We start from the raw sequence: 26,849 nt of genomic DNA on the forward strand, positions 1-26,849 counted from the left end.
CCCCACTGCTGTTCTGCATAGGCCTGAACCCCCTCAGTGAGATCATTAACAAGACTGGCTACGGATACCGACTACGGAACGGAGCAGTTGTCAGCCACCTCCTGTACATGGATGACATCAAGCTGTATGCCAAGAGTGAACGAGACATCGATTCACTGATCCACACTACCAGGCTATACAGCAATGACATTGGAATGTCGTTCGGACTGGAGAAGTGTAGTCGGATGGTAACAAAGAGAGGGAAGGTAGTCAGAACTGAGGGGATTGAACTACCAGAAGGCAACATTGCAGACATAGAGGACAGTTACAAGTACCTGGGGATCCCGCAGGCGAATGGGAACCATGAAGAGGCCGCTAGAAAAGCTGCAACCACCAAGTACCTGCAGAGGGTCAGGCAAGTCCTGAGGAGTCAGCTGAATGGTAAGAACAAGATCCGGGCCATCAACACCTATGCCCTGCCCGTGATCAGGTACCCTGCTGGGGTAATAGGCTGGCCAAAGGAGGAGATAGAAGCCACTGACATAAAGACAAGAAAGCTCCTTACCATGCATGGAGGGTTTCACCCCAAGTCCAGCACCCTGAGGCTGTACGCTAAGCGGAAGGAAGGGGGCCGGGGACTGGTGAGTGTCAGCACCACAGTCCAGGATGAGACAACGAACATCCAAGAATACATTGGGAAGATGGCCCCAACTGACCGAGTGCTCAGTGAATACCTCAGGCAGCAGAAACCCAAGAAAGAGGAGGGAGACGAGGAACCATCATGGAAGGACAGGCCCCTGCACGGTATGTACCACCGGCAGATAGAGGGGGTGGCTGATATCCAGAAATCCTACCAGTGGCTGGACAAAGCTGGACTGAAAGACAGCACAGAGGCACTAATCATGGCAGCACAAGAACAAGCTCTGAGCACAAGATCCATAGAGGCTGGGGTCTATCACACCAGGCAAGACCCCAGGTGCAGGCTGTGTAAAGATGCCCCAGAGACAATCCAGCACATAACAGCAGGGTGCAAGATGCTAGCAGGCAAGGCATACATGGAACGCCATAACCAAGTGGCCGGCATAGTGTACAGGAACATCTGTGCCGAGTATAACCTGGAAGTCCCGAGGTCAAAATGGGAGATGCCCCCAAGGGTGGTGGAGAATGACCGAGCTAAGATCCTGTGGGACTTCCAGATACAGACGGACAAAATGGTGGTGGCTAACCAACCGGACATAGTGGTGGTAGATAAACAGAAGAAGACGGCCGTAGTGATCGATGTAGCGGTTCCGAATGACAGCAATATCAGGAAGAAGGAACACGAGAAGCTGGAGAAATACCAAGGGCTCAGAGAAGAGCTCGAGAGGATGTGGAGGGTGAAGGTAACGGTGGTCCCCGTGGTAATCGGAGCACTAGGTGCGGTGACTCCCAAGCTAGGCGAGTGGCTCCAGCAGATCCCGGGAACAACATCGGGGATCTCTGTCCAGAAGAGCGCAGTCCTGGGAACAGCTAAGATACTGCGCAGGACCCTCAAGCTCCCAGGCCTCTGGTAGAGGACCCGAGCTTGAAGGATAAACCGCCCGCAGGGGCGTGCTGGGTGTTTTTTTTTTTTTTTTTATATATCTGGTTGAACAATCAGCCGAGACTGCAAGACCAGACTGACCAACCTGTGCACTGCCTGGATTGATTACAAGAAGGCCTATGACTCAATGCCCCACAGCTGGATACTGGAATGCCTAGAATTGTACAAGATCAATGGGACCCTAAGAGCCTTCATCAGGAACTCAATGGGGATGTGGCGTACAACGCTAGAGGCCAACTCCAAGCCCATAGCACAAGTCACCATCAAGTGCGGGATCTACCAAGGAGATGCTCTGTCCCCACTGCTGTTCTGCATAGGCCTGAACCCCCTCAGTGAGATCATTAACAAGACTGGCTACGGATACCGACTACGGAACAGCCACCTCCTGTACATGGATGACATCAAGCTGTATGCCAAGAGTGAACGAGACATCGATTCACTGATCCACACTACCAGGCTATACAGCAATGACATTGGAATGTCGTTCGGACTGGAGAAGTGTAGTCGGATGGTAACAAAGAGAGGGAAGGTAGTCAGAACTGAGGGGATTGAACTACCAGAAGGCAACATTGCAGACATAGAGGACAGTTACAAGTACTTGGGGATCCCACAGGCGAATGGGAACCATGAAGAGGCCGCTAGAAAAGCTGCAACCACCAAGTACCTGCAGAGGGTCAGGCAAGTCCTGAGGAGTCAGCTGAATGGTAAGAACAAGATCCTGGCCATCAACACGTACGCCCTGCCCGTGATCAGGTACCCTGCTGGGGTAATAGGCTGGCCAAAGGAGGAGATAGAAGCCACTGACATAAAGACAAGAAAGCTCCTTACCATGCATGGAGGGTTTCACCCCAAATCCAGCACCCTGAGGCTGTACGCTAAGCGGAAGGAAGGGGGCCGGGGACTGGTGAGTGTCAGCACCACAGTCCAGGATGAGACAACGAACATCCAAGAATACATTGGGAAGATGGCCCCAACTGACCGAGTGCTCAGTGAATACCTCAGGCAGCAGAAACCCAAGAAAGAGGAGGGAGACGAGGAACCATCATGGAAGGACAGGCCCCTGCACGGTATGTACCACCGGCAGATAGAGGAGGTGGCTGATATCCAGAAATCCTACCAGTGGCTGGACAAAGCTGGACTGAAAGACAGCACAGAAGCACTAATCATGGCAGCACAAGAACAAGCTCTGAGCACAAGATCCATAGAGTCTGGGGTCTATCACACCAGGCAAGACCCCAGGTGCAGGCTGTGTAAAGATGCCCCAGAGACAATCCAGCACATAACAGCAGGGTGCAAGATGCTAGCAGGCAAGGCATACATGGAACGCCATAACCAAGTGGCCGGCATAGTGTACAGGAACATCTGTGCCGAGTATAACCTGGAAGTCCCGAGGTCAAAATGGGAGATGCCCCCAAGGGTGGTGGAGAATGACCGAGCTAAGATCCTGTGGGACTTCCAGATACAGACGGACAAAATGGTGGTGGCTAACCAACCGGACATAGTGGTGGTAGACAAACAGAAGAAGACGGCCGTAGTGATCGATGTAGCGGTTCCGAATGACAGCAATATCAGGAAGAAGGAACACGAGAAGCTGGAGAAATACCAAGGGCTCAGAGAAGAGCTCGAGAGGATGTGGAGGGTGAAGGTAACGGTGGTCCCCGTGGTAATCGGAGCACTAGGTGCGGTGACTCCCAAGCTAGGCGAGTGGCTCCAGCAGATCCCGGGAACAACATCGGAGATCTCTGTCCAGAAGAGCGCAGTCCTGGGAACAGCTAAGATACTGCGCAGGACCCTCAAGCTCCCAGGCCTCTGGTAGAGGACCCGAGCTTGAAGGATAAACCGCCCGCAGGGGCGTGCTGGGTGTTTTTATATATATATATATATATATAAAGACAAAGACGTGCGGTTTCAATAATACATAATACATCTCCGTTTTGAGATGTTGTGAGAATACAACAATAATTTAGTGTTAGTGCCACCTGTGTTACAGTAAAACTATGATCCCACAATAAAAACCCTACAAAACCAGCTGATACTAGCCATGGGGGTATCATCGTCTTAACCACCACCAGCCAACATGGTCTCCACAGCGAAATGACGACTTCTTCGTGGTTTCAAATCAAAGAGCAGCACTCCCCGGAGCCCGCCGACATACTTACTGATGCAGAGCTGCGTAAAGGCAGCCACAGAGAACAAGCAGAGAACAAGTCCGGAAGATGGTCAGTGTCACAGTGTCAGAGTTCAAATTAAAACTTGGAAGACTTGAAGTTTTGCAGGACTAACTTCTTGTACACCCCCCTTCTGTGTGGGTTTACTGCATTTACACTTTTTAAATTTATTTTAATTGTAATTTAATGTAAATGAGTTTATTACTACTACTGCAACTACTACTACTACTACTACTACTACTACTACTACTACTACTACTGCTACTACTACTAATAATAATGTGATCCCCATGGGGAAAATACATTTCTCTCTGCATTTGACCCATTCACTCAGTAAAGCAATGGGCAGCACTAAGCAGGCACACCGGGGAGCAGTGTGTAGGGACGGTACCTTGCTCAGGGGTACCTCGTAGCCGTTCAGTGGATTCGAACCTTCCGATCGTGGGGCCACCACTCTACCTACTGAGCTATCCCTGTCCCCTTTTGCCTAGTGCTTCGCCTGAGCCTCTCGGTTCTTCACAAAGAACACTGCAGCATTTTCCAACAGCGACATATACAAATGAAAAATGTCTCTATGAGTGCTATGGATGGTAACTTAAGACAGCGACGACCTGCCCCGGGGTACAGACTCCAAACATCTGCAAACGCTGTTTGTGGTGAAATTATGATTCTAATGCTTCCAGTTAAGCCAATAAACAGAAGTAATAAAAGCCAGCAGTCCATGCCAAGACGACCAAATTCACTGTGATTAAAAACAGTTACAAGCGGAAATCATCTTTTCTGAATGAGCATGTTTACTGACCCTGTCGGTTTGCGCTTTTAATGAACGAGTAGGCATTTGGGGATAAAAGGAGAGCAGGCGAAGACGACGGCATGAGAAAGGCTCTCAGGTTAAGAGATAGCCAGCTTTAACGTAATACACACAACTGTTTCACACAGTGGGAAAGTCATTTGGCGTATCTGTTTTGTTTTCTGTAGTATATCATTGGCGTTTGAAAAAGAGACTGAGTATTCCAAAGCAGCAACGAGTTGGCGAGTTTGGCAGTTGTTGTCATTTTGTTGCCAAGACCGCTCTCCATGTAAACAGCCTGCTTTCTTTCTCTTTGAGATTTTTCACCCTCCAGAATCTGTGCTGCTCATTAAAATAACAGAAAAAAAAATATTTAGTGAGCTGTGCCCTCTCTTGCCAAAGAAAAAGAGCTTTTGGTCCCCGGCTATTATTTTCTCATATTAGTAAATAGCGAGTATCCTTGCTGCTGAGGCCACACCGCTCTTACCTTTCCGTTTTTGTGGGAAATCTTTCAGTTTGCTGTGAGCGTGGAAAGTTGAAGAAAGAACTTTGTTTGTAGTTACCCTGCTCCCATCTTTCCCTCCACACTGGTGCCACATTGGAGGTATGGAGAACAGAGCCCACCAGATATTGTGTCATATTGGTTTAACTGGAGAGGAAGTGGATAAGCCACACAATAATAGGAAATGCCATAACAATTGCCAACCGCTGCAGGACATCGGCGACATCCTCCAGCAGATCATCACAGATGAGATGATGAGGCCCAGGCCAGGTAATAACAGAGGTACAACGTGAGAATTAGATTTGAGACACTGGATTGGAGGGATTCGGTATCCCTCCGAGTTGAATGGTGGTTCCACTTCTCACTCATCACACACTGAAACTACCAATCCCCAATACTGCTGAATCCTTTTGCACCTCAGAATATCTCCATCTTTATCCCATAGCCCAGACCAACAGGATCCATCATCTCACTATAAATACAAAGCTGAGTTTGTAAGTCACCTGTGATTCATTGACCAACATGGCAGTAATGCTAAATAATGACTAAATAAACCAGAGAAAAAATGAGAAAGGATTTGATCTGAGTAAGGAGTTCTTGATCTGAATTTTTTTATTTATTATATGAGTGTATTCACAGTGTATCTGCTGTAATTTACTTATAAGACTGCCGGAACCCCTTCAACACACAGTGCCATTCATGAATCTTTAGAATACTGGACTTCGGCAGCAATCCATTCGTTCTTCCACCATCTGAAACAAGACATTTTAGCTCCTCTCCTTTTATTGGCTTCCAAAGACTTAGCATTTTCTAGCAAAAAAATAAATGGTAAATGGTAAATGGCCTGCATTTGTATAGCGCTTTTCTAGTCCATAGGACCCCAAAGCGCTTTACACTACATTCAGTCATTCACCCATTCACACACACATTCACACACTGGCGATGGCAAGCTATGTTGTAGCCACAGCTGCCCTGGGACGCACTGACAGAGGCGAGGCTGCCGAAATAAAAACCAGAAATACTCTGGTTTTGTCTTCTGGGTGCTTGATTTACTGTAAATTTACTGAAAAATGATCAGTATTGTTACTGTTTCTGTCACACGGCTGCAATTAGTTATAGCAAAAACTTTGCATCGGGCAGGTGACCGTGCAAAGTATGTCTGCGTTCTCACCTCTGATGGTTTATCAACAGAAGACTCCAGGGTCAAAGTTCATTTGTGGAAAATTGCTTTATCTGTTAGATAAGAGCATTTTTTTATGACTAATAATAACAAAGAATTGTTTTTTAATGCAGACTCTTTTGTCTTTCTGCTACATTCTATGATTTTCCATGAAAGGAAACATGCTTTAAACTGCCACAGAATGAAGCCTGCCCTCTTCAGCGTCCTGTGAGACCAAAGAAAATACAGGTAAGATGCATATGTAGCTTTCTTTCTATATTTATCAACCAGTAAAGACACATTGCATGCTAATACAAGACTTCTGCTCTCATCAAATTCATTATTGTGGTTAATTTTAGGCTTAAAGTTGACTTTTTATTACATTTGAATGACTCTTAGTCAGTCAGTGTGTAAGGATAAGGGATTTAAACAAGACTGCAAATAAACTGTATCCCTTTTGAAGATTTAATTTGCTATTCATATCTTAGGTAGTGACTCACATGACATGACAGATGACACGTCTGTGGCAGAGAGCGAGAGAGATTGGAGACACATAAGCAGGATGTACACTAGTTTGTCTACATTTTCTCCCGTCCTCATGAAACTTGTCATTAATGCATCTCTCTTTCTCCCTCTCCTGCTCTTGTGCTCAGTGTGTCATACTCTATCCCCAACAGTTTGCCATGGTATTTTTCCAAAACTCATTCTCTGCTGGCTTTCTTGATGATTTTTGATGATGCTCTCCTCCAAATGCTCAGATGGTGAAAAGGCTAGAAGTGCTACTGCAGGAGGAGCGTCATAACAACAGACGCTTTTAACTGAGAAATACATGGGAGCAACAGGATCATCAAATCTGTTATTATTGACATAAGGAATCTGCGCCAGGGGTTGAGATGATGCAATGTTTAAATAGGTCTAATTGTTTATATGGAAAAAGAAAGACTGACTCAGTGACTTTAGACTCACAATAATACTCCTGCTTTTCTTATCCTGCATTTATTCCAAACTCATTTTGAATTTGCAGTAAGTGAACAAATCTATATTTAACTAGGCAGGAAAGATTCGTAATTTAATATCAGTCGGCAACTTTTTCCTTATTGAAAAAAAAACACCCCCAAAAAGTACAAACTGCACCGTACTCCTTGGTATTACCTCAGTTAGCTTGGAAACAGGAAGCTTAAGGGTGGCAGCAAGAAGGATTCAGAGTTTCCAAGTTAAGTAGTTGTCTCACCTGCTTATTTTCAAACTAAGAGAGCCCAGATTCACAAAATCGGACATGAGGGGAAAATGAGGGCTGGAAAAGATGACATAAAGAAAGGTGCGTGCGCGTGTGTGTAACAAAAATAGTTTGGTAGAATTTGGAAACCAGCATAGAAGTGATCATATGCTTTCCAATCAGCTCATCTTAAGATAAGAAAATACTTTATTTATGTTGACATAGCAAGGTAATTAATTAAGAAAATGTCTTTTATTTTCTCAAAAACACAGGATACTTCTTTTTACTATAGTTTTCCTGAGAGGTGCTAAGCTCACAACCTTCTGTATGACCAAGTCAGTATAAACTGCACTAAGTTGTTTGAGATTTTGGAAAATACTGGCTTTTTGTTAAATACAAATAACGATGCACTCTTATGCCTCACCAGTAAATTTTAGGGATACACCTTTCAATGTGGTAAAACAATACTAACAATAATGACGTTTAAGTGTTGCGATGAATAACTGTCCTTTTGGACCTTGTTAATCAAATGAACCAGCATGAATTCTTCTGTTAATCTTCTGTTATTTATCTGTTATTTTATGCTCTTTTTTACAGAGGTAGTTTAAATGAATGTGAACAACACAAACTGAAAGTGAGACTTATAAAATATGAGAGGAAAATAGCGGGGCTGAGTTCAGAACTAGCAGCAGGATTGTTGGAACAAAAAAGATCTTTTGGGGGCCGTCAAAAAAAAGTGCACTTTGAAATGTGCTGTTAAATATTCATACTCCAGCTAGGATGCTTGCCTGTGTGCAGCTGTGGCTGTTAATGATATCCAACCAATTATATTGTATGAATTCTTAATCTTATTTCTTTGGATCATATTATTAATATGTGCCAGAATCCACAACTACACACAGCAAATTATGTAAAGTATCATCAGGGAGCATCACAGAGGGCGATAAATGAGCAGTGCAGGCACAGAGAAAAACTGGGGGTTTGGGATACTCTGATCTTTACTGTTTGTGATCTACTGGCTTTGGAGAAGCTCACACACACACATACATGGAAACACTTCGGGTGGGCTACATTAGAAATGTGTTAAATATCGCGTTTCTGGATTACATGTGATGTAGTTGTCAGTGTGGCACATCGGTCTGCTAATTGCTATCTACTTATACTTTAATTATGCAATACTGAACATCTTAAAAATACTGTTGTATGAGACCAGTGTAGTACTAGTGCTCTACAGTAATACGGTTCACTGGTGTGCCTTATAAAGTGATCACAGCGTTGGTGTACTGCGGTGCGTTTCTCTAATTCCTGCAGAGGTTAAGCTGGATGTGAAGATACGAAGGCTGTCATAGCACTTGTTAGACACTATGAATGGGAGATGCTACCTGAAACTGCCTTGTAATTGCCGTCTGATTTGCATAACTGTGCACATTAACAACCTCTCAAATGAGCTTTAATTTTTTTCACTGAGTGTTTTGATGCTCCTTAAGAGTTGGTGTTAATTAATTAACAGCATGTGGGTGAAGATGAGTGTGTGTGTGTGTCTCTTGCATTTTCTTTTCCTTGGACTTGATAAGGAAAGATGCCATTGCTACCATAGCAACAGACACTAAGGTCTTTACCTTACAATACTAAGTGCCTTGAGGCAACTATTGTTGTGATTTGGCACTATATAAATCAAACTGAATTGAAACTATGCTTGCTCATAGGCGATTGATCGTTGGGGTCATCAGTTTAAAACTGTAGGGTCTTTGTACAAAGTAAAGACTGCTGAGAACTGGTGTTGCATTAATGGAATTAAATTGAACCATTAAAGTGTTCTGCTGATGCAGCGTTGCTGGTTTGTGCTGGTTAAATTTTTTTTCTGCAACATTTAAATGCATTGCTTCACTATCATTACCACCTTAAAGCCATGCGGCTTAGAGGAGACTGACTAGTCAAATCAGAATATTAAGATTAATCTTAAAAAGTTTGAATGTCTTTGGGGTTGATTGTACTGTTCATGCTGTTTTCTAAATCTACACAGCGGAGGTTGAAATTCTGATGGCAGTATCACACAAGCAGGATAGGGAGTGATTCTCCCATTTTTTTTTTGTCAGCTCCTTTTGAGCTTTTGTATCTACCTTCTATTTGCCACTGATTAAAAGATGCTCCACATTTTGAACATATTAAGATCTTATCAGTTCAAGTAGTTTTTAAATTCAGTACAAACTATTCAAAAATGTGTCAGAAAATGAAAAAATGAAGTTTATGTGAAGAGTGGAGATGCTTGACATGCTGCATGTCTTGAACTTGATTGATTTATTTCGAATCTATTGTGGCCATCACAGTTTATATTCTGCTCTATAGCCCTGAGTATCCAAGGTGTCCAACAAGAAGACCCTCCAAATGCTCAGATAATGTGACTGGACAATATGCTGTTAGCAGAGGGGGTTGCTGGTCCAGAGAAGGGTGGAGCCTCTGCAGCAGTGGTGGCCGCAGCAGCCGGAGGAACGCCTGATGATGGGAGCTTAGAACATGTGGACTACAAAGAGAAACTCTCTCAAATTCGAGAGATTTATCATGCGGAACTGGAAAAATATGAACAGGTGTGTTGTTAAGAGACTTTAGGGTGAACAGACAAGGGTGTCGACTACATCACTGAGGTGTGTTAGAATTCTTGTCTTTGGCCCTCTTGGTCACATTCACGCCTGAACTCTTTGCCTTCATCCCAATCAGGCTTGCAATGAATTCACCAGCCATGTGATCAACTTGCTGAGGGAGCAGTCCCGCACGCGACCCATCTCATCCAAAGAGATTGAGCGAATGGTTTCAATCATCCACCGTAAGTTCAGGGCTATCCAGACGCAGTTAAAGCAGAGCACGTGTGAAGCTGTCATGATCCTACGTTCCAGGTTCCTGGATGCAAGGTTGGTTTTCATATTTATTTCCTTGCCTCATCTTTAAGTTTAGTCTTCAAGTGTCTGCCGGCATTTTTTTAATTAAATAGTGTTTTATATATGTATTGCCATCAGATGGAAACGCAGGAATTTCAGCAAACAGGCAACAGAGATTTTGAATGAATGTTTTTATTCCCATCTGGCCAACCCTTACCCTAATGAGGAAGTCAAGGAGGAGCTGGCCAAGAAGTGCAGCATCACTGTTGCTCAGGTTAAAAAAGACCAGATATAGCACTTGGTTTAATCTAAAGAAGCCAGCTGACTTGCTCCCTTTTCTTATCTTAATTCTTTCAGATAGCCAACTGGCTTGGAAACAAGAGGATTCGGTATAAGAAGAATATTGCAAAGTTCCAGGAGGACGCTAGCCTTTATGCTATGAAGACAGCGACAAGTGTGTCTTCGCTTTCCAGCCAAGCCAACTCTCCAGCTACACCAAACTCAGGTATACACCCTCAAGCTTGCCTTTCTCTAAATGAAAATGTGGAAACCCTCAGAAGATGGCCAGATGAGAAAAATAAAAATATTTATCACACTTTCAAAGAAGAGCCACCAGGTGTCTGTTTTTTGTTTTTTTTTTGATTATGGAAATGTGTGTGCAAATCTTTTCTTCATGCATGTGTGGAAAACGTTTTCTTCAAGTGTCCCCCGATGTGCCAACAGGAGGATACCCAGCAATATGTACCCCACCTGATGGGAGGCTTTGAGGAGTCACTGGAGGTGCTGTTCTTCATCCTCTCTGTCTCCATGTGAGTAGTTAGTCTAACACATTGCTGTTCTAGCCTCATCTACTAGATGTAGAGTATGAAACAAGGTCAAAGAACAACCACTTGCTTTCTGCAGAGACTTCTATTTGTGTCCCAGGTGCTATAGCCACATTTTACCCATACTGCACTGCGAGTTTGAACCCATTTTAGGGGGTGCTCAAGAAGCCCCAGATTTCACTTTAACATGCCTGAAAATAACTGCAGTAGCCTAAAATGAACAATAATCATGTATTTTAATTTTGTTTGTCATTTTATTTTAATGTTATATTCTAGAGTCTTTTGGAGACGGTACAGGTTAGAACAAAAACAGGTTTAAATGTCTTGTGATCGTAACATACTAATTTTATGTGGCACACACACACATAAGCACTGGATTCTTCAATAGTGAAGCTTGTCATGAATAAATAAGACTTGTGCTGCTCACATAGACACTGGAAAAATCAGGGTGGCAATCAGTCTGATTTTTCCAGTGTAAATAATGCCACATGACTGAATGTCATTCGTTGTTATTAATCTTAGACAATGCAATCAGCCATCCAACTAATTAGGCTGCTTTTGAAAGAAACATTGTGACAGATACAGTTAAATTGACTTCTCCAGAGTTATAGAGGGCTGAAGACTTTGGCCAGAAGCATTATTCACTTCCTTAACAAGTATTTTGTGACATAAAAGTCAAGTAATTTATTAACTATTCTTCTTTTATTAATGCATAACCTGGGAGCTGAGCCCCCCCCCCCCAAAAGGTTTGATGTTAAAATCGTTCTTGCCGTGTCAGCTCCTGAATATTAACATTAGATTACAGATCAAGACTAAAAAGTCGTCATCATTGTAAAAATCGTAGCTCAAACTGAAATATCATTTTGTTACAAATGAATTCCGTATTTACTTTGTATAAAAATGGCTGTAATTTCCAAACAGTCAATGCAGTATATTTGTGAAACCCTGCAAAAAAAGCTGAAGTCTGCACTTCTCTGGCATCTTGTGTGTCATCGACCAAAAACGTACTTATAAATTTCACTAAAAGTGAAGCGTCAGCTGTAAACTAATAGTGGTTAAAGTCATGGCTATGGCTTTTTGTTGTATCAGAATCAGATTTATTGACCGAACACTTAAACACACATAAGCAGGATTTTTAGATCATCTGTTTGAATGAATGATAGGCTTACGTCACTTATTTCGCAGAGTGGCGTCTGCTGTCTGTCCCTTTGTTGTTTACAAGAATCTTTACTCCTTCTACAGTATCGATTAGAATTTCATCATAGGTATTTTAGCTTGATGGTGTGTGATGGACTGTGAACCTGACCAGGTACTACGTACTACTACTACTATCCCTTCCCCACTAGGCCACAGGTACTACGTACTACTACTACTATCCCTTCCCCACTAGGCCAGCGTCAAGTGGCGTCACAAACGAACACGGACAGATCTTCCCCCAAACTTTTCTTTTATTTGGATTTGTGGTGCTTTTGTACACCTCTTTCTGGGATTCTCTTTTAACCTCTCACATTTTAATTGTGCTGACACTACTATCTTTTTAATCATAAAAATGAAAATAACTTAAAAAAAGGACTAGAGCCTGCATGTGGTGTTAAACCAGATGTGGACCTTTCATCTTAACGCTGTAGCCTATTAATAAAGCAAAAGATGCATGCTGTTCTTTTTAGGTTTTGAAGCTATGATTGTATCTTTCTTTCTTTTTATAAAAGCACATAACAAGACAAACATCACTTAACAAATAAAGCCGTTGTCATTCAACAAGTTTCTGTAGAGTCGCTTTGGACACAAACTTGGTATAATATGATTTTAATAAATTCAAATTCTCTCATCTTTAAACAGGTAAGTATTTTTACTTAACCATTATGAGGAAAGGGGGTTGTGGTCTCATTCTAGAACATTCAGTGCTGCTTCTGTGCGCAATCCACTCTCCACACCACTAGAGGGCATTCACATGTCACTGCATCTAAATTGGCATCTGGGGACTTTGTAACCAGGTCATGTATACTCACAAAATTTTATTGTCTCTTGGCGTCTCTTTTCTTTATTTATTCAGACTTAAAAAAAAAAAAGTCACTGTGGTGAATGTCAGCAAATCAAATTCTTATTATTTATTCTTGGAGATTCTTTGTATATAGATTTTGGACTAGTGATCTTGTCCAAAACGTGATCTTTGTTTATCCTGATCCAGTAAAATAACCATGGTAATATGTTTTACAATCATGAAATATATCTCTTATACACTACCAGTCAAAAGTTTGGACACACCTTCTCATTTGATGTTTTTTTATTTTTTTATTTTTACTACTTTGTACAATGTAGATACTGAAGACTTCAAATATATGAAGCAAGATATATGGAATTATGTAGCAAAGAAAAAACTGATAAATAACTCAAAACTTGTGTTTTATATTTTAGATTCTTCAAAATAGCAGATGAGCACAATCAGTTGTGCTGTGCAGAAGTCAGGTTGGTGCACAGCTGACAGCCCTGTTTGACAGCTGTTATAATTCATATTATGGCAAGAACCAGTCAGCTAAGTAAAGACAAATGACAGTCCATCATTACTTTAAGAACTAAAGGTCAGTCAGTCTGGAAAATTGCTAAAACTTTGAGTGTGTCCCAAAGCGCAGTCGCAAAATCCATCAAGCGCTACGACAAAACTGGCTCACGTGAGCACCGCCCCAGGAAAGATCAAGAATCACCACCGCTGCTGTGGATAATTCATCTGAGTAACCAGTTTCAGAAATTGCAGCAACTCAGATTAGAGCCCAGATCAATGCCACTCAGAGTTCCAGTAGCACACACATCTCTGCATCAGCTGTTCAGAGGAGACTGCGTGAATCAGGCCTTTATGGTCTAATAGCCGCTAAGAAAACACTACTAAGGAAAAGCAACAAGCAGAAGAGAATTGTTTGGGCCAAGAAACACATAGACGAGTAGAAATCTGTGTTTTGGTCTGATGAGCCCTAGTTTGAGATCTTCGGTTCCACCTGCCGTGTCTTTGTGCGACACAGAAAAGGAAGGTGAACAGATGGTCTCTACATGCATGGTTCCCACCATAAAGAATGGAGGAGGTGTGATGGTGTGCGGGTGCTTTGCTGGTGACACTGTTGGGGATTTATTCAAAATTGAAGACAGATTGAACCAGCATGGCTACCAAAGCATCCTACAGCAACATGCCATCCCATCAGGTTTGCATTCAGTTGGACCGTCATGTATTATTCAACAGGACAACCTCCAGGCTGTGTAAGGGCTATTTGACCAAGAGGGAGAGTGATGGTCTGGCCTCCACAGTAACCTGACCTAAACCCGATCAGGATGGTTTGGGATGAGATGGACCGCAGAGTGAAGGCAGAAGGGCCAACAAATGCTCAGCATCTCTGGGAACTCCTAGAGGACTGTTGGAAAACCATGTCAGGTGACTACCTCATGAAGCTCATTGAGGGAATGGCAAGAGTGTGCAAAGCAGTAATCGAAGCAAAGGGTGGCTATTTTTAAGAATCCAAAAATATAAAATATGCTTAAGTTATTTCACACTTTTTTGTTCACTACATTCTTCCATATGTGTTCATTCGTAGTTTTGATGCCTTCAGTGAGGATTTACAATGTAAATAGTCATAAAAATAAAGAAAAACCATTAAATGAGAAAGTGTGTCCAAACTTTTGACTGGTAGTGTGTTTGTCTGACAAGGATTTCAGCTGAACACATACAGGTTAGTATAAAAAGAAGTTGTGACTTCTTTGTGCCAAACTAAAGCATAGGGATTGATTAACTGCAGAACTGAATTCACTGAAAAAGTGAATCAGACGTTCCCATATAACTGCAATCACATCATCCAGATCAGAACTGTATACTGATCCCGGTTTTAATGTTTTGGCTAATTTAATGTTCATTTTAAAACAGGAGAATGTTGTGAAAATCTCTTCTTCCAGGATTAGAAAATCAGTCCTCAAAAGACATTTGAGTAAGAGGACAAACTGATTAAGTTAGAGAGTGAGAGCTGCCAGGATGGACTGTTTCTGTGAAATATCTGATAATGAAGTGAGTGCTACACAGTGTAATCAATAATTTGTATGATAAATGACCATGCTGATACCGTGGAATGTTAGTTTTTTAGTATTTAAGTAATTTAAAACAGTTTTTATTATTCTTTAGTTACAGTAATTTGTTGATCTGTAAATATGTTACTCATTATTTGCTACATGGCATTTTATATTTTATCCAATAAAAACCACCAGCTTATTATTCCAACAGTAGTTCTATTAGAGTTACATGTTAAAATGTTGATATGAGCTTATCTAATATGACAAACAATAATGTTCTTATGAGTGATATCTGGTGACATTCCATATAAATGACTGTCATTATCTGCACACAGTACAAAAACAAGGGCAGCTCTGTTTTCACAGTCCTGAAAAATCAGTTTCATCAGCCACTATCACCAAGCTCACCAATCAATACAGACACACGGAGGCTTTTCACTGCAGGAATGTTATTTTCTTGGAAAGCAGAATAATCCTCTAAAGCATAGCAGTAAAATCACAGTCCTCCTGTAGTTCGACAGACTTATAAATAATTAATAAAACACTCACTAAATCTAATTCCGGTGCTTTTCCCCATATATCTCCTGCAAGTTCAGTGCTTGTCAACTGTGTGAAATTAGTTGTTTTAGTTGGCGTGGTCTTGGCTCAAAAGATATATCATTCAGGTCACCAGAATCAGAAAATAATTAACTGAAAAAGATTGTAAAAATATAACCGTTTAATAGCTAACTGGCATTTGTAGAGGATATTTGAATAGGGTAAGGGGTTGGTAAGGGGTTAAAGGTTGAAAGTGATAAGAGGCACAGACAGAAAGACAGACAGCGAGGTTGCACAGCAGAGAAAGTTAGTCTGCTCTGTGTTCATCATGGATTTATCACGTGGGGCTCTGATCCTGTTCTCTCTAATATACTCAGGTGAGTCATTTCATTTGATTTAACCTTCCTGCCTTCTTGGGACCTTTTTGTGCCACTGCTATGTGTTAAATGGCTGCCATTTCCACTGTGTTCAGTGGAATATAACCAAACTTGCCACAGGATAGTTTTTACCTGTCAATGTTAATATTCCAGTGTGAATTCCTTAAATCAGCCTAAAATGGCTGAGCAGCAGAAATCCCCACACCCATCACCCTGGGGACCATTTTCTGCCCATTGACTTCCATTATAAACGCTATTTTTCAACCCCAAATTATCATCATATGATTTTATTTTTTCTTCTTTTCTTGGATGTCAATGAAGACTCAGGGCCTTGAAGTTTTAATTTTTAAATTGCAAAAAAAATGCAAAAAAAATAATGGCAGGTCAAAATGTATGTTGGTGCCAATCTTTGGTCCATCTAAAGGCCTACTTATAATGACAATCACATATTACTTCAACTGGTTTTTTGTGGAAACATTTAGTTTCGTTTTTTGGTTTTTGGGGCTTATAACACAGGGCGCTCATGTAATAACACTGGGATTTGAAGGGTTAAAACAACGAAAATATAATTAAAACTTTACATGAATATTTCAGGGAGAAGTAGTTTTACAAGGTTGGCTAATTTAAAGTGGAATAAAATATGGATATATGGTCTTTTTATGGCGTGGCTGAGAATGGTCCCTAGGGTGATGGGTGTGAGTTTTTTAAAGGATGGCAGGAGGGTTAATGAAAGAGGAGAAAGGCATTTGTTGGAAGATGGCAACACAATGTCTGTTTAAGTACTTTAAAGGCCTAACTGAAACAAGATTGAACCCACTGGAATAAAAATACCTGCAAGATTCACTGGGGATTATTCACAGACTGCAGTAGTTCCCATTGGAATAAAAGTACTTTCTAAGCAAAATACTGATAGGCATTAACTGTTGAAACAAACATGTTGAAATCATCATGGGGTCCTTTTGTCCCTCTGTGGGGGGTTACTCCCACTAGGTTTATATCTGGGACTCTCCACCATTTGACCTTAGAACTGAAGAAGCTTCTCGGATGAGAGGTGAAACGTCTTCAAGTAACTTAAAGAAGTCCAGACGCTTTTCTTTGCAAGCTCCTTTGACTACGATGACCTGGATGACTGAGAACCTTCACAGACATGTTGAAACAGACTTTTTTCTCCCCAGACTTAAATATAAGGGACAGCTATCTCAAACTCCACGTGTGATTTAGATAAATTAAACACATCTAACAATGTTCTGATGTTATTCAGCAAAGTCTTCATTGAGAAAAATACCTCATCTTTTGTACATTGTTGTTTCGTCATCGACTGCCCGTTCAGTCTGAGTATTTGTTCGGGTTGTTTGCTTTGGGCTCGCGTTTGTGTACTCTGTGTTTTACCCAGATGTGTCAAAAGGTTCACAAAGACGTACGTGTATTCTTACACGCAGTATAAGTATTCAAACTCAGTTCCTAGAAAAATGCAAGAATGAAGAATTGAAATAAGCCATTACCTAAATTGAGCAGTAAAATGAACATGACAGATAATCTGCACTTTATAAATGTACTTTATATTAGTTTGGATGACTTAATAATAATAACAACTAATCATTCACACAAAGTGACTATAAATAACCTGGTTTATTTTTTGAATTTTGTAATAAAATCTAGAGCTCTTTGCAATATGCTGACACTACATCAAAAGCTAGTATAGCTACAGGAACAGCAATTTAATTAACACTGAATGTGAACTGTGTTCTGAACTGTGAACATGAACACTGGCCAGGAGTCATTAAACTCTACAGTAACCTCAGTGACCTGTTGCTAATATGACCGTAAAGCAGCACAAACACTGCAACCTACATTTAATGTCCAAGCCAAGTATTTCCTAAATAGAATATAACTGAATTAACAATGAAAGCACTATTATGTTTATATTCTGAGAAAAAAGACTGCCTGAACTATAAGTCATTGCAGATTCATTACTTAAAATACTTAAAATAATAAAGTGTGTGGCCACAAAGTTTATTTAATTAAAGTATGTATTTACTGTGTGCTGATAGTTGTGTTTCTCTGTGCAGTGGCTGGTCAGGCTCCCGTCATCTCAGTGGAGCCACGAGCTGCTACTGTGCGCAAAGGAGAGTCTGTCAGTTTTAGGTGCAATGTAAAACTGACAGACTCTAACCCACGGCCACTCGAGGTACAGTGGAAAAAGGCCAACAACCAAGCATTACCAGGTCAGGACAGACAACATGTTAAAACAATCACTATTGTACAGCATTTGTAAGGTCTAACTTAAGTCTCCCTGTTTCCCTGTAGACAACATAAAAGTCGGTCCTGATGGGTCTGTGCTCACGGTTACTAGCGCTGTACCTGGAAACCACGGGCAGTACCGCTGTATGGTGTCCTCCGCTGCCGGCCGCAGCACCGCCAGCGTTATGCTGACCGTCAAATGTGAGCTTGTATTCAAAGTCCAGTTTTTCCCAACTGTGCAAAACCAGAAAGCGTGGGTTCCCTGGAAACACATTTTATATACAGATGTTTTCAATGACACATAACCCTGTAAAAATGTACTATAACTTTTGTTAATGAAGGGTAAATTAGTATTTAATGAAACTTTAGGAAAAAATTGATGTTAAAAATAAAATGTTTAGGGTTTCACTGAGTAAAAAGACCGGTGCTGGTGGTGAGATCAGACAGCGTTGGGACCCGACGCTGGAAACAGTAGCTATGGTAACCGCTATCTCCACAAATTCTCTCTAAGATACGCCATGATTTTCTTCCCAAATTAGTTTAAGCTCTGCTATTGAATTCTATGTAACATTATATTGAAATGTGGGCTGGTTCTTTTAAAGGAACCAAAGCAGAACTGGTTCTGCACTGACACCAACATCATATAGGAGCAAACTACGTATTACAGTGCTGTAGGCATACATAACCAACTGTTTGCTGTCAGTCTTTTGTAAAAAAGAAAAAAAGGGGAAAAAAGGCATATTTAGAGTTTTCAGTATGTGTAGTGTATCCCTTTCTTGCTTTTAGACGCACCTAAAGTACGACTAACGCCTTCGGGGCCGCTGAGAGTCAGGAAAGGTGAGGCCGTGTCGGTGGAATGCCGTGCCCAAGGCAGGCCAAATCCCACGCTGTCCTGGAAACGCCAAGGCTCCACCCTGAAGCTGGTTACCGCTGAAGAAAATGATGTCAACACCATCAAGGTGAAATACTAACTTGTGCTCAAGTTTTGGTTAAACTGATTTTCACATTTAGGATAGAAAAATAGTTCAAATGAATGAAAAAGAAAATGATATTCTGTTTTCTCAGTTTCCTGCGATACATCCAGATGACTCGGGAGTTTATATTTGCCTCGCTGAAAACACTGAGGGGATGACTGAGGCCAAAATTGAAATCATTGTCGAGAGGGAGCCCGGGTCGCCGGTAGCTTCAGTGACCCCTACTGAAATTACGGCAGTGGAGGGACATACAGTCACAATAGAGTGTCAGGCCAGTGGTAAGATGCCTATAATGCTCATATTTTAGATGACTCATAGTTCTGCTTCTCAGTTTTCATTCTGCCCTTCAAATCTGGTCTTCCCTTTTAGGTTCCCCTCCTCCTCTTATCACCTGGTCCAAGCTACGAGCTCCACTGCCATGGAAACACACAGTTAATGGTGGAGTTCTAACACTAACCAGCGTGGGGCGCCAAGACTCGGGACAATACATCTGTAACGCGACTAACATACATGGCTACAGTGAAGCTTACTCAGATATGGAGGTGGAGAGTGAGTGGACATAAGGATATTTAAACACAGATCCCACACATCCAGAGTCCTTGCCACTGCTCATGGTAAGCAAAATTGTATCTTTCTCCTCTCCACACAGCACCCCCATACACCACCATCCTACCCGATCAGGTGAGGCTCCAACCCGGAGATGCACTGCAGTTGCAATGCCTTGCCCACGGCACTCATCCCATTCAGTTCACATGGAGTCGGGTGGGCCGGCCCAGCCTGTCCCCCACAGCAGAGCTCACAAATGACGGAAAGCTCCTGATAGCCAAAGTTAAACAAAGCGACAGTGGAACATACAAATGTGTGGCCACAAACCACATTGGCTCCACTGAGGCTACAACCAGAGTGATCATAAGAGGTGAGCTGAGTTAAAGTGAGCGGTTTCATGATTACAAATGATCTCTTTCTTTTAGATTCTAATGCTATCTTGCTTTTTTTGTTTTGTTTGCAGCTTAAGAAAACCCAGCGTGTCTCGTTGGTAAACATCTATGCAGTGCTTACACCTTGTGCAAGAATGGATCGTAATGCTGTCGACGCTCTGGCGTTTAATTGAAAGAAACCAGAGAAAATAATTAATAGGTTCATCTACATTGATGTTTGATTAAGCAAATTACGCTGAGATTTAAACATTTGGCATTACTAGGCATGTTGGGTTAATTTTCATATTTTGCAGAAAATTTTTACTCCTACTATTGTTGTTGTCTCGTATCAGCTTTCAGGAAGCTTTTACTGGAACTCTGCATCGACTGACAGCTAACAGCATGTATGTGTGGGAGTTTTTTCTTCCACTGGAATGCATCTGCACACTGTCCTCCTCCCTTCTTGTCCTCTCCTTAGCTTACACTGTCAAAATGCAACGATACAAGATAGAAACGTTCCTGATCTAATGTACAAAACATTATAAAAGCCTTTGTTAAGAATCAAATCACTGTATACCATATTAAACAAAATTGTCTAATCTGTATTAGAAGAAATATTTTTTTTCTGAAGTGTACTTATATTAGGACTGTGCACGTTTTGAGCTATAATAATGCAATCATAAACAGTTAAACCACTCATTTGATATCCATGAGTTTAAAAATTGCTTGTAAAAATGACCGTGTAGACATTAGGGTGCCTTCTGAAGGGGAAAAACATACAAGACAACCACATGGGAGGAAATATATTTCAGATTCAGATCCACAAATGACAAAAAATACCAAAATGCACAGAAAAAATAGCTGAAAAAACCCCCAAAGTAAAATTACAACCTAGCAGCTGTGCAGCAGCCTGTTCACATCTGTGTGTTCCCAGACTCATACTATATGTAGTGTGGAAGAAATTTCATAAGTACCAAAGATGTCACCAATTCATAACCGACCAAATATGAAAAAACATCTTCCATTACAGAGTTTAAACATTTAATAATGTTCAGTAACGTGTTTTTATTCCTTCATAGTATTATGAAGTCTGTCATGCGGTGTAGTAGGACTCAGGCGCAGAGCAGAGTTCAGGGGAAAACAACGTTTATTTACACAATCACCAGGTGCAGATATATACAGTGAGGGGAACGGGGGTCCTAGGTCCGAAAGGGAAGTCCGGGATTGGAGTCACACACATACTAGCTCTTCTTCTTTACAGTGGTTGAAACAACAGGTTAGTCACGGGTCCGGGGAAAACTGTGCACAGGAGAAAATAAGATTACACAGAGATCGCAGCAAGTTTACAAAGCTTAAGGATTCAAGGCAGAGGTTCACTAATGTGTCTAGCATAATCATCCAGCGGTGAGGCTGTCTGCGTCCCGGCCTTAAGAGTCCAACCCGTAATCAGAGCCTGACGAGATGCAGGTGTGTGCCAAGGGCGGGAGCCTGCAGTGAGCTCCGCCCTGGCGGGGAGGAGAGAGGAGAATGTACACCAAACACATGTGGCCTTTTGGAGCTGGCCGAGCAGACACGGGGACCATGACAAAGTCGGAGAGAGACGGACTTTTAACATTTTAAAACATGAAATGTCTTCACGTCATTATTTGTTCTTTGAGCCACTTGACCAGTGGCACAGATTTGTCATAGTTAGCATATGAATTCTCACGAGTCTGGGCCAAGAATGTGTTTTTGTAATGTCACACGGTCGTGACCTTTGCTTGGTGAATTCCCATCAGTTTAGTTTTGTGTCCAGATCTAAAGAGCTTCCCACAGTTGTTTCAGTGATGGCATGGTCATAAGTTTAAAAAGAATGAGCATGCAACTATATAAAAAAAATGCTCTCAGCAATGACAGCATGACTATTGCATCTCCTTTTTCTGGGACCTAAGAGGAAGTGACAATGTGCTTAATTTGGACATCACATGAACAGTGTTTTTTTTTTAAATTCTAAAATTGCTCTTTTGTTACTTTAATTTTTGATATTAATATACAAAAAAGCAAAAACATAAATTTTCAACATGTGTTAGCAACATTTATGCAAAAAACATGCTCAGTTTCATATCTGAACATCTGTAATTGTGAGGAGCTGCATGTTGGGATAACTTGATTACTATTTTATTTTACCTATTGTCAATTACAAAATCAGTTCCTGAAAAAAAATCATTTGATCCTTTCAATTCAAATTAGTTTGTCACAGCACACTGAGCTTGTGTTAAAGTGTAATTGCAAGACCAACTGTAAATAGACCTTTGAGTCTGAACTCCTAAGTTTCTAAGTTGCCACGAGGTCATATTGTGTCATTGACTCCCTTGTGCATCATGGAGCATTTCCGGGGAAGCATATTTGTTTATGTGCTTTTTTTTGCATGTATTTCCCCTTTTGGAATGCTTGGCAGTTTTTTTCAGTATTCTGGAGTTTTGGGCTTGTTCGCCTTCATTTTGTATTTTCACTTGTGTATGTTTCAGCACTAATAGTGCGAGTTACAGAAGAAAGTGTTATAATAGCAGCACCTTGCTTTTAAAAAATTGTGAAACCCAAGGTTTTCACGTAAATCCCTAAACACAAGGTTTTCATGTCATCATTTTGGCATGAGATTGCCTTGTGACCATGGTATCACTTCCCAGTCACTTCCTTGACCACAATGTGGTAGTATGTGGATTTACTGCACACATACATCTCCATTGGGGCAATTAAGAGCAACCTGAGGCCTCGCACCCTTAGCCAAAGGAGTGCCAGGTGACGCACTGCACTATCACAGTATTAATTTCTGTATGGCTACAAGAAGACAGCCTCATCATGGCAGCGCTTTGTGTACAGAAGGACTGCCACTCCCTCTTGAACAAAGTGCTGTGTGTTCAAACACATGTTGCAAAAGGATGCATCAGTGGTTGCGCTGTTATAAAAACGTTAAAGCAGCTCTTGCGTAATGAGGTGTTAGGTTGACATTTAGGTTTTGCAGCTGCAGCACAAGGTTGAGCAGTGAGCTACCATTTCCAAAACTGTTGCCAGAATCAACTCTTTATCTGCTGCATGCAATTGTGGGTTCCCTCGTAAAAACGCCCAGCCTCTGTGGCGTATACCCCGATAGTGATAGTTTCTCTCCTGATCTTTACAAGCTTCTTCAAAGCTGGGGAGGAAACATCTGCCCTCTATCACCTCATTCCGCCCCCTCACTTCACAGAGAGGCCAAGAGAGGGAATAAGAAGAAGACAAAATAAAAGCAATAAACATGATAGCTGAGGAAGACTTTTCCCCTCAAATGCAGGCTGATAAAGATTCATTTACCGTATTTTCACAACCATAAGGCGCACTTAAAAGTCTTAGATTTTCTTCAAAAAGTACGGCGCGCCCTATAGCGCAGTGCGCCCTGTGTGTTGTAAGGAGGACGTAGTAGAGAACACCATGAGAACGCTAAAGGGTGAAGTGTGTGCGTTGACTTTATTGCACATACCTGTATAAAAGAACAGGTATGTGCGTTATGCAGGACATCGTTGTTTTAACAACCCTGAAAATGGCAAAGAGACACGCTTACGAAGCACAGTTTAAACTGAAGGCCATCAGCTACGCGGAGGAACATGGAAATCGAGCAGCGGCGAGAGAATTTAAGATTAATGAATCGATGGTTCGCAAGTGGAGGAAGCTGGAAAACAAGCTCCGGCAGGTCAAGAAGACGCAGCTGAGTTTCCGCGGACATAAGGCGATCATCGAGCAAAGAACGAGCGGGAGAAGCGTTTCGACGGTCACCATTCGGCTAAAAGCAGTTTCACTTTCACTTTTTATGAAACGGTGCCATTTTTCCATCCGGACCAGGACTACGGTAGCGCAGCAACTTCCAGCGGATTATAAGGAAAAGCTGGCCATCTTCCGCTCCTACTGCAGCAAACACATCGGCGACAAACACATCCAGCGATGGATGACCGATGGAGACCACAGTTTAACCAAGAGTGGAAACCAGCGCCGGGCGAGTTACGCCACAATTTGCCAATGGATTGTAGATGCTTGGGCTAACATGTCTGCTGGCACTGTTGTTCGAGCTTTCGCGAAAGCCGGCATCATTTCCGAGGAGCCGCACGGCACGGAAAGTGACTCTGACAGTGAAGAAAGTGAACCTGGCATGTTTGATGAAGATTTAGCGCAGCTGTTCAATTCAGACACAGAGGATGAGGACTTCGATGGGTTTGATTGATGATAAAAATGTGAGTACCAAACTTTGTTTTGCTCCTGCTTTATTTTTAAATACGCACACTTGTATGCTTGTGTGTTGTTGATGATGACGATTATTGGTAATAAAAATGTGAGTAAGGTACCGAACTCAGGTTTGCTCCCGCTTTATTTTTAAATACGCATACGGTACTTGTATGCGCCCTATGATCCAGTGCGCCTTATGTGTGTGTTAAATACAGTAATGGCACACATAACTGAGACTGCGCCTTTTAGCACAGTGCGTCTTATGGTCGTGAAAATACGGTAGGTGGAAAAGAGGAGAAGACATCTTTAGTGAAATAGTGCAAACTCTGATAGTGCAAACTCTCTATTAAATCTTATCCCTCTCTTTCTCTGTATGTCTTTGTATACATGTTAAATAGACATAGACACATGTTACGTAATGGATCCTGATATAAACAGAGAAGTTCATAGGGCTCCAGCTGACGTCCCACCAAAGTGATGTGCGCACACATTCAAACAGAGAGTTTGTCACAATTTAAGAAGCATCATATTGGTTTACATTCGAGGAGGCTTGGACAGGCGTCCTACGTATATCCTGGACCACACATTGCTTATGCTAGTCTTAAGAGGTGAGTAGAGGATAAAACAAAAAGGTTATAGCAGTGCACACAGAGAAGAAAACACACCCAAATATTAGTTTTCCTTTCAACAGTGAGAAATGTGACTGGTTTTGGATAGAGAAATGTAATCTTCCAGCTGTAAATCCCTCTCATTCAGGAAGGAACCTATGACGGGAGAGGAAATAATAGGTGGAAAAGGGGTGCCTGGCAAGTTTGTTGCTAGGGTTTCCCTCCGGTGAACCTGGATAAGCTGTAAAGTGGCTGCAGTTAGCAGGAAAGGGAAAAAATAGACAAAAAACATTTTCTTTAGGGCATAGGAAGGCCAACTAATGTTGCGATAATGAATGGAGTTCCTGTACAGTGTTGGCTCCAGAGCTAGGATGAATACCAGAGCGCAGACTAACAAACGCTGTCTGATCTCACTTAGTGTCAATAAGACATTCCTGTTTGTACAACAGGATGTTACAACAATATACTGTGTATGCTAATCTCACTAAATCATCTTGTATAAATGAACTGAAATGTTTTCTGAGGAAAAATCAGTAATCCCTGTAGAGAGACTAGTCCTGTAAACTGCATAATAATTCTTTTTTTTCTGATCCAGATGAATGATATATGAATTTGTTGAGTTGTTCGATGTGTGATCCATTATATTTTTACCTGCTCAGGTTGTGTTTTATTGACCTAGGTGTTCCAACAGTAAAGCTGTAAAAACACGAGTGCGTGTGTTGTTGACTATCACCATGTTAGCACTTGCAGAAGCATGAAAAGTGTTGCTCTGCCTGTGCAGGAAATGTCAAGTTGTCTTGATAGTAATGCTTATCAGAAGCAAATTAAATGAGGTCTGATCAAGTAATGATTATATCAGTGACTGTGTTATTTAATTTGAAAAGGCAATTGGTAAACACCATCACCATCTAAAATATCTCTACACAGCAGTAGAGATGGAAATTAATAAGAATTTAGTGACTCTGATTCCATTATAAAAATTACTTATAGATTCAACATCTTAGCAATTCTCTTATAGTCTCACTGGTTTCTGCTTTGACAGTCACCACCATTGCTAAGCAGCATATCAAAAACATTACATTTGTACAAAATGATTGCATGCTGTGTTGATGTTTGTGCATGTTGCTGGTGTTTAGTTTGTAAACAGATTCAGCAACCTGACTGGAACTAATTAGTGGGATCAACAGGCAAGCAGACTAACAATTCCAAGGAAATGGACTACTGGGAACCAGTTCTCTACAAGAACTAGTTCTTGATTACCATCCCTACACAGCAGTTTAATCCAACCAATTTAGAAAAGGTACTAAAACATTTAAAGGATAGGAGCAGGTCATCTACTGATCAGAAGGTTGGTGGGTCAATCCCTGGATGCTTCAGTCTGCATGCCAAAAAATCCATGAGCAAGATAATAAAACCATGAGTCCTGAGTTGAGTGTGAATTTTGAATAGAAAACAATCAGATATTTTAAAAAAGTGTTTGAATGAATGTGTGTGAAAGGTTGAATGAGACACGTTGTATAAAGTAAAGTGACATGCTTGGAAGTCTGTGGTAGTGAGTGCCATCTGCTTTGCTGTTGTCTGCTGGGGAACAGCAGGGAACATCATCAGTGCCAGAAATGCCAGCAGGATCAACAAACTAATCCACATGACTGGAACCATCACTGGTCAGAATTTTGAGGCATTTGTGAGGGACAGGAGGTGAGGGACAGTATGTCACAAACTGCTCTCCATCAGGGAGCACCCAGCTCACCCGCTCCAGCCCACACTACTGAGGTGGCGGAGCTCCTTCTCCCTCAGACTAATTCAAGCCTGCTTCAGGAAATCAATC

At 41.6% G+C, this 26,849-nt stretch overlaps 1 protein-coding gene and 1 pseudogene across 1 annotated transcript; both read left to right on the forward strand.

Moving 5' to 3' along the window:
• The first annotated feature begins 5,125 nt into the window (after window positions 1-5,125).
• LOC146630922 (pre-B-cell leukemia transcription factor 1-like) lies at window positions 5,126-11,036 on the forward strand (annotated as a pseudogene).
• A 4,898-nt stretch (window positions 11,037-15,934) lies between these two features.
• sid4 (secreted immunoglobulin domain 4) lies at window positions 15,935-20,897 on the forward strand. Its single transcript, XM_085356193.1, has 8 exons — window positions 15,935-16,051; window positions 18,121-18,276; window positions 18,359-18,493; window positions 19,079-19,251; window positions 19,358-19,544; window positions 19,636-19,815; window positions 19,916-20,182; window positions 20,276-20,897. The coding sequence occupies exons 1-8, from the start codon at window positions 16,003-16,005 to the stop codon at window positions 20,278-20,280; spliced, it is 1,152 nt and encodes a 383-aa protein (XP_085212319.1). The 5' UTR covers window positions 15,935-16,002; the 3' UTR covers window positions 20,281-20,897.
• Window positions 20,898-26,849: the final 5,952 nt, after the last annotated feature.

This window comes from Diplotaxodon limnothrissa, linkage group LG6 (assembly GCF_057381915.1).
Source record: "Diplotaxodon limnothrissa isolate DT_005_m linkage group LG6, D_limnothrissa_male_GT1.1, whole genome shotgun sequence".
NCBI lineage: Eukaryota > Metazoa > Chordata > Actinopteri > Cichliformes > Cichlidae > Diplotaxodon > Diplotaxodon limnothrissa.